Source organism: Asterias rubens, chromosome 14, assembly GCF_902459465.1.
Source record: "Asterias rubens chromosome 14, eAstRub1.3, whole genome shotgun sequence".
NCBI lineage: Eukaryota > Metazoa > Echinodermata > Asteroidea > Forcipulatida > Asteriidae > Asterias > Asterias rubens.
In genome coordinates, this window is record NC_047075.1 from 8,226,260 (window position 1) to 8,235,309 (window position 9,050).

The 9,050-nt window shown below is 38.0% G+C and overlaps 1 protein-coding gene across 1 annotated transcript; it reads left to right on the forward strand.

Moving 5' to 3' along the window:
• Positions 1-706: 706 nt before the first annotated feature.
• Positions 707-8,637, forward strand: LOC117299408. The gene is made up of 8 exons (XM_033782946.1): positions 707-1,687; positions 2,041-2,183; positions 2,668-2,755; positions 3,241-3,355; positions 3,802-4,028; positions 5,298-5,463; positions 6,963-7,084; positions 7,929-8,637. Exons 1-8 carry the CDS (start codon positions 1,397-1,399, stop codon positions 8,256-8,258), a joined length of 1,482 nt encoding a protein of 493 aa, XP_033638837.1. The 5' UTR covers positions 707-1,396; the 3' UTR covers positions 8,259-8,637.
• Positions 8,638-9,050: the final 413 nt, after the last annotated feature.

Here is a 9,050-nt window from a genome sequence, read left to right on the forward strand (position 1 = left end):
GTAGCCAAAATTCACTGCTAACCAATAAAATACCCTTGCTGCAAGCCGAAATTCCCTGCTTCCGTAAGCGCCAATTCCGTGCTTACAGTAAGCAGAGCCATGAAATTGGGCCCAGGACTGCTCCATCATTTAGAATCAAAATATTTTACTCTGAACCCATACTATAATAATAATACCAGGGCACAATTTCAAAGAGCTGCTAAGCACAAAATTTACTAAGCAAGACAATTTCTTTCTTGATAACAACAGAATTACCAACCAAATTTCCTTGTGATTTCTCAAAATAAAATTCTTGGAAAATTCTCAAAAACTATGTTACTTCAATGGGAGCCATTTCTCTAAATTTTTAATATTATCAAAAGCTCTCCATTGCTTGTTACCAAGTATTAAAGTTCGTATGCTGACAATTATTTTGAGTTATTACCAAAATTGTCCATTGCCTTTAAATGCTAAAAAATAAACGAGGTATGAAGTAAGAAACTCATCTGTGGGAGTAGCAAGACAAGTTCTCAAAAGAACGTAATCTACCCAGCAAGTAAAAACACAAATTGATGTCAAATTTGCATCAAGGATAATTAAAGATTAATTTTGGTTTTTACCCATACACTGATGTGTGTTAGCAATTAGTTTGTAAGACACTGCTCTAGAATTACAAGGGTCATGGGTTCGAATTCCACCCAAGTAATATGCCTGTGATAATTTTTCACAGGACTCTGGAAAGTACCAAATATACAGTGCTAGCACACATCGGTGTATGGGTAAAAATCAAAATTACAAAATACACAAAGTTATACCATTTTTATTATGATACCTCACCAAGCAGTGCTTCAAATCCCATGTTTGTTATAATTGTTTCAATAAAATATTTCATAAATACAGCAATGACGACCAGTAGCTCAAATTTCAAAGAGTCTATTATTTTGTGGTTGCTTTGCAGCATATATTATCCTGAAGGTACGTGTAGGTAGCTGCCTTTGCATTGACCTGGACAGAAATACTGACACTGCAAATTGTACACAATTTCAGGCAAATTTCGCTTAGTACACAAGGCTATACATGTATATAGACTTGAACACATTTTAAAGCAAAATTTGCAAATTACACAAGGCCTATAGCCTTGTACACATTTTAAAGCAAAATTTGCTTATAAAAAGAAACATGAGGTTTCTTTTATGTTTATGGCAAGGTAAAACAAATCTTTTTGCACACAGCATGTACTAAAGAAAAAAACCAAATTGGAAGAAATTAGTATGCATGCAAACTTGTGGCTAAAGCACCCAAGAGTTTGTATCGAATACAAAACAAAGTGATGTTTAGGAGTAAGATAACTAAAAGCAAAAGTGGTCAAAGAAAAGTTGAGGAGGGTCTTTTGTTGATGCCTTTTTAAAACATAATTATGTCTGCATTCTTCTTACAGTTCCAACCACAGCAACCAGTAATGTCCATACCAGTACACCTGTCAGCAATGTTTGACTTGGAACCTATGGTGGATGATCGAGTCTTTGACTCATCCTCCTTGTTCAGTTCAACAGCATCAGACGTCACGGATGATCATTCTACCATAACTGTTGGTGGGAGTATTTCAACTCCATCGTCTTCTTATCCAGATCCAGATTGCTCACCGCCACTGTCACAGATGATTTCAGGTGCATCTCCACCTCTGAAGCGACAAAAGGCTGTGCTCTTTGTAAGTGTCTAATACAATTTGACCAGTAGTCTAACACAATGTTGCAGTCATATCAACATAATTCTGGCTTTTGACAACAATATATTTGTACAACAAACTCCTTGGCTTGGTAAGGCACTTCCTGAACTTTGGAGTCGGCACTTTATAACTCAAATGTGTACACCATTATTCACTTTAAGTGACAGCTAACGTCGCTTTTAAACATTGACATTGAGACTATGTTCATGCAGGTTTACAATTTTCAAGCACAAATTGATCACATTGTAGTACTGGATGGTTCGTTTTATTGGCCTTTGTAGTACTTTCTTAGTGATGCTTGTTAAACTAACCAAGTGTTAATTTTTTGAATTCAGGACACAAAGAAGATTCTCAGTGGGTCGAAAGCGGGAAGAGATTTAATTGCCAACATCGAGAGAACTGGTCTCCTCACCAAACAAGACGAGCATGTCATGGTGAAGACTTTGGTGGGATGTTTGATTCCCCGTCAGGGCAAAAAGTAAGTTTAATTTGATGGTATCACATTTCATTTGAATCTTGTTTTTCATTGACACCTTGTGGTTGTTCAGAGTTTTAGTACAGTAGTACTAAGAGCACAGAATTTGTACCTTTTTTGACACATTACAAGCAATTATACCCTCATAAGCCTCCTAACAAATAAAAACATTTCATCAATTTGATGTGGAGTGCACACATAGAATAACCCCCTGTGGCATCTACCTAGTGTTTTCTTCTTTTATTTAAAGTTATATTTTCCACTCAAAAAGTTCAGTGTTTTTAAAGTTATTTTTTTAATTTTGAAACAATAAAAACATTAGACAAATTAAGTGATGCATTTGTGCCTTACGATCGAACAAACAAAACATTTCTGACAGTCACATTTTAATCTTTTGTCGTGCTACTTTTTTTGAGAAAGCTAATGGTGCAAGCAAAACTTGATATTTGTTTATTCATTAATTTTATTGTTGTTTGTGTTGTTGTAGCCCGGGTGCGTTTGAGAAAAATGCACTAGCTGAGAGTGTAGTTACTGCTTTTCCATGCTTGAGGGACCCACAGGGAGCCACAGGATATGTAAGTACCTATTAAGCAACAGGTTGGGGACAATATTATTTTCTTTAATAATCAGATTGGATTTCTTTGTGTTTTGGTTGGCATGTCCAGATTATGTGCAACATATTATATACAAAGGCCAGTGCCAAACACTGATTTTGGGAACCCTATTGCCTATTGCAGATCTAGGCAACATTCCTCCACACTGTTTGCTGACCCGACTACACCTGTGTGCACTTTTTGTGTAATGTGCTTTATTGAGAAGTGGGGGGGGGGTATTTTTTGAAAGCTTAGTTTCTTAAATGGATCTCTGTAAATGGTCACATTTCTTTAATTTGTTTAGCAATAATGTATACTTGTACTGGATCTTTGATTGGTTTTGTCATTATTGTCTTGAACAATAAAAGAATATTAAACATTATTGTTTCAAGAACTATGGAAATGTAACAACTTTTAAAATATAATGATTAGTTATCCTTAGAATCTGTTTTTTGTTACTAATTCAGGAAGCCTTTTACACCAAAGGTGCGAAAGGGTTTCCAGCAACTGGATATCTGGAGGAGCATCTCCGCTACGTGCGTAAGCACATGCTACAGGCAGTAACACAGGAATGTACATCAAGTAAGCAAAAAAAACTTGATTTGAATTATGAGGACTAGAGCACTCACCTTGTCAATGTATGGGATCATGTACAAAAAAAGATACATGCATTTATTATTTCAACCTACAGACGCTGGGACGTGCTCCATGCTAACCCCTACTCCACCATTGAAATTTGTTTGCACTACACTGAGAAATAGCAACTGTTTTTTAGCTCTTTTAAGTGTTAATTTGGTGCTGTTTATTTTGGGTTCTTTTTCTTTAGAGTAGATGTGTAAGATTTCGTCAAATAATAGACAATTGCAGATTTGCCAGATGATACCATTTGGAGTTCAAGGCACAATGTAGTGCTTTATAAGTGAACAAGAAAGTTTGTTTGGTGGAAAAAGTTTTACAATCAAAAAATTAAAAATGAGGGGATAAAAACAAAAGTTTGATTGTTTTGCCTGTAACTGTTGTATTTTTAGCCTCAGTGATGGCGAACACTAAACCTAAACGACCAGCTGGGGCTGATGAGACAACACTCGAGCATCAGTCCAAGATTGAATGGCTTAAAGATAACATAGAACCTGCTGACAAGGTGGCGGAACTTATGGCAGTGACCGCTGACTACCGAAGAGAGTGGATCAAAAACAGGGAGCGAACTGTGGCTGAAATTTTTCAGGAATATCCTAGATTAATGAACAGCAACATGGTAAGTTTGTTTCAGTTGTTGTTACTCAATTAGTAGGATTTGAAACTTTGCATGGCGGAGGTATAACTAAGAAAAGTATGTGGAAACACCACATTTTGAGTAGTGTTGTTCTGAAAAGAATCAGTGGTTAACGACTCATTGTTTCGATCAGTATATATAGATGACCCAAGTCTAAGGGGTAGGGGATGTGACCTTGGATATAAGAGATCCCCTAGTTGGGAGGAGTGGGAGCCATAGTGGGAGACATAGGCTTCCACATCAGTGACAGTTGGCTCCCACTCCTCCCGACTAATAATTCTCATTTATATTCAAGGTCACATCCCCTACCCCTTAGACTTGGGTCATCTATACCCTCAGTCTCCTCGAGGTTCCCTCTTCTTCCCTGTGTTCGCCACCAACTGGTTCAGCTCAGTGAGCACACACTCCTTGCCCACTCCCTGTGGGTTTCAGTTTAGGTTTAGTCCCACTCTAGCCTACACGCTTCACCAACCTAAGCCCAGCTTATCCAGTTCCCGCCTTCTCGCTACACCCAAGTTCAGGTACTTAAACAGCATCCAGCAACAGAGTCCAGCATTCTGCTGAAGACGATCACAGCATACTGATCGAAATGTTGAGTCGTTAACCACCTGTCCTTTTCAGAACCAACACTACTCAAAAGAGATATTCACATGGTGTGACTGCAAACCTCTCGTAATTACTCAATTACTTTAAAATCCTAACCTGATGAAACAAATAAGTAAATAATCCACTGAAAATTACATTTCTGTCTAAAGCAAATTCATGCAAACACCAGAACATGGAATGTAGTAAAAGGAGTTGTGTTTAATAGAGTTGGTGCCCTGTAACTGAAACCTTTTTATTTTTTAATTTCACACTTTGGTTTGAAGTATGTACTTGCCCAAATTGTTGGCCCATTGCTAGGCTTAATCAAATTGAGTGGCTAGCACAAGTAGTGTGAGGCAACAGCGATTAAAGCACTCAAAGCCTGGCAGCCAAGTTGAAATTTAATTCGCTAAGAAACTGGCATAGTGTTAATATTTCTAAATACAAGGTAGGTGGGTGTCTGGAGGCAGCTAAAAGATGGTGTAAAGGTTCTAGTTTGAGGTTTTTTGAGTTTTTTAGAGACGAAAAAGAAGGTAGTATAGCAAGATGTGGGGAAAACAAACAACTTCAGTTAAGATAATGGACCTCAAACAGAATGATTTAAATGGATCATACAATGTCTAATAGCTTGCATTTTTTCACTTAGTTTTTCTCATTGATAATTAGATTGAACAGGACTATCGCTTAGCATATCCATCATCAGCAGACAATCTATTGGAGCGATGGAGTGCCATGGTTGAACCCATTATTGAGTATGGTACACAGATGTGCCCTTTGTGGAGGGAAATCTTGGAGTTTCCACCTAACATGGTCCTAAAGGAACTGACAAATGGTAAGGATAAAAAGTCTTTGGTAGACTTCCAGTCCTCATTTTGCTTGTATTAAGGTTAAAAAGCTCAAGCTCTTCACAACTGCTACTCACAACCCCTTCTATATGGGGTGCACACATTTAATTAATATTAAACAGCAATAAAGGATGATCTCAAATATATAGATATTACAGTTTTCTTATAGCTGCAGTCCATAGGAAACATACAACAATATAACAAGTCTCTTACCTCACATTAAAGCATGGTAAAAATTGTTTTACAGAATGCTCCAAGCCAAATTTCTTGAAAACGCGGGGTCAAACAAACCCGCGCGACAAAGGAATTGTGACGTCAGTGGCGACTATTTGATGTGGAAAATAGCGCCCTCAGTTGTTGCCAAAGCTGGAGAACTGTGTTCCATCCCAATTAGGGGAAAATGGTCACTGGCATCAAGGGGTCATTAATATAGATAAGCCTTTTTTGACTCTCGGCTGAAAAAGCCGCGCGGCTGGGTGCATTTGTTGACTCAAGAATATTTATTACTAATGCAAACTTTGAGTGTAAAATGGTAATTAACCGGTATCTATTTGGCCGTAAAAAGGTAATAGTTGAAATATTGAGATGATCCTTTATTGGCTTTTTAAGTGGGGAAGGTAGTGCAATCTGCCTTACCAGCCATGCTCCTAGTGGATGACACCCCTCCCTATCCTTACTGACTGTTAAGGGGGTAACCCTGTTTCATCCCCAGGAGTAGGTGGCTCCTAGTGCATGACACCCCTCCCTATCCTTACTGACTGTTAAGGGGGTAACCCTGTTTCATCCCCAGGAGTAGGTGGCTCCTAGTGGATGACACCCCTCCCTATCCTTACTGACTGTTCAGGGGGTAACCCTGTTTCATCCCCAGGAGTAGGTGGTTCCTAGTGGATGACACCCCTCCCTATCCTTACTGACTGTTAAGGGGGTAACCCTGTTTCATCCCCAGGAGTAGGTGGCTCCTAGTGGATGACACCCCTCCCTATCCTTACTGACTGTTAAGGGGGTAACCCTGTTTCATCCCCAGGAGTAGGTGGCTCCTAGTGGATGACACCCCTCCCTATCCTTACTGACTGTTAAGGGGGTAACCCTGTTTCATCCCCAGGAGTAGGTGGCTCCTAGTGGATGACACCCCTCCCTATCCTTACCGACTGTTAAGGGGGTAACCCTGTTTCATCCCCAGGAGTAGGTGGCAATGTGCCCCTGGTGACAGTTTATTTGGTTTGACAATCCAAATCTGTTACTTAGTGTAGCCCTCAGCTTGGAATGGCCGTCCGGCCTTTTGAAATGAACGATATATATATTATAATTATATCATTTTAAAAAATGATCCAAAAATGTCTATACAGCTGACCCCCCATGAAACCAAGCCAAGCCACTGTGCAAATGCACATATACAAATTAACATAGCAGTCTAATAACATATAACATAGCAGTATAATGCATAAACCGATCAACCATAAAACTATATGTTCTTCATTTCTCATAGACCAGAAGTCAATTTTGGCTTTGCTTATGTTGCCTGTGATTTGTGAGGGGATCATCAAGAAAGGAGCTCCTGGCAAAGGCACCTACAGAGATGTAGTGAAATCATTCATCGACACTCAACGGGTAAGTGATGAATTTCTCTGAAAACAAGCAGCCTTGTTTTGGTCTTCTATTCGTCACTGTTATCTGAATTTGTTTAATATTTAAAGCCATTGGACACTTTTGGTACAGAAATTTTAAATTTTAAAGTTCACAGATTTACAAATAACTTGCAGTGTTTACAGAAGGTGATGGTGAAAGACTTCTCTTGAAATATTATTCCATGAAATGCTTTACATTTTGAGAAAACATTAAATCAATATAAATTCTCGATATCGAGAATTACGATCGAGAATTACGGATTTATTTTAAACATATCATGACACGGCGAAACGTGCGGAAACAAGAGTGGGTGTCCCGTTTTTTTCTCCCGACTCGGATGACTGATGGAGCCTAATTTTTCACAGGTTTGTTATTCCATATAGAAGTTGTGATACATTAAGTGTGAGCCTTGGACGCTACTGTTTACCAAAAGTGTCCAATGACTTTAAATTACTCCAGTATGTTTTGAAAATCCAATTTCATGAATCATTTGTTTTCAGAAAAAATGCATTCTTTCAAACCCAACACAAAATTATAGTAACACACATGCCCACTAGTAAATTACTGTTACTCTTCTCAGTATACGGATCTGTCCTGGTGTTCGTGCGTTTTTAGATTGTGCCGTCACCTTGTAAACCATAACAAGGCGCTGTATAAACAGTTCTCACAACTAAAAAAAATAACTCTGTGACACCTTCACATTTAACTCCTGTAAAATAAAATAATAATGATCACTGTACTTGATATTTGAATGTAGGCGCTATATCTTAAGAACTGATTGTTAGGACATAAACAAGTATTATTTATTATTTCTTTTATGCCACAGGATATCATAAATATGCCACAATACCTGAAGGAAATAGACACAAAGCTTCATCCCCAGCCCTTTGTGCTATCATTAGGCAGCGCTGATCTGGAGTCAAGAAATGCTTTTGTAATTATGGAGAAACAAGCTATTCCCCAACCATCAGTCATGAAAGCAGTAGATGTGTGCTACAAGGCACACTATGTGCTGGACTGCAAATACCAAGTTCAGTGCAAGGGGGTATGGACTTTTTTTGAAAAGTGTGTGTTCAGCCAGCAAGGTGTGCAATCGAGAGAAACCGCCACACTGAGAGGTCTAAGGGCTTTTCTTGCACATAAAAACGTGCTGTAAGTCATGTGTATAAGTTAGCAGCATTAAAGGTTTTATGGGTAAATGTATTACATTTCAAAAGTGTACGTCCCTGTAACATCTGACCTGTCTAACTTGTCATTCAAGTGTCATCAATTTGACAAATCTTTTTGTATTTGCTTAGAAAGTACTTTGCTTTACAAAATAACTCATTGTTTTGAAAGTCACTGCAGCAATGTCTGCTGAACCCATTTTAAAGTATATAAGGCTACCTAACAAGTTGATCCTTAAAGGCAGTTAAATTGTACTTGGTGTGTAACAGAAAGAAAACATGTAAACAACATTCCCTTTTTATTTATTTATTTATATATTTATTTATTTCCTTTATTTACCCAGGGTGAGCCAAATCAGTAAAAAAAAAAACTGGTTTCCATTTGGGCCCTGCGAACAAACTAACATGTTAAAAGTAAACATAAAACATTAAAACTGTAAACATTTAAAAATGTTATGTTTTGTTTGGGGGTGGGTGTATAAGTTGGTAGCTTTTAAGGTTTTATGAGTAAACGTATTACATTTTAAAAGTGTACGTCCCTGTAACATCTGACCAGATTAACTTGTCAGATACCTGTCTAACTTGTCATTCAAGTGTCATCAAACTGACAATTCTTTTTTGTATTTGCTTAGAAAGTACTTTGCTTTACACAATAACTCTCATTGTTTTGAAAGTCACTGCAGCAATGTCTGCTGAACCCATTTAAAGGTATATAAGGCTACCTAACAAGTTGATCCTTGAGCAGTTTTATTGTAGTTGGTGTGTAAGAGAAGCAGATTCTT

What these genes read in the sequence shown, in the direction of transcription:
- LOC117299408 (XM_033782946.1), top strand. Translation starts at nt 1,397, where the DNA reads ATGTCTGCATTCTTCTTACAGTTCCAACCACAGCAACCAGTAATGTCC. An exon ending in GACAAAAGGCTGTGCTCTTT is followed by an intron (nt 1,688 to 2,040) that starts GTAAGTGTCTAA and finishes TTTTGAATTCAG; the next exon opens with GACACAAAGAAGATTCTCAG. An exon ending in CCTAAAGGAACTGACAAATG is followed by an intron (nt 5,464 to 6,962) that starts GTAAGGATAAAA and finishes CATTTCTCATAG; the next exon opens with ACCAGAAGTCAATTTTGGCT.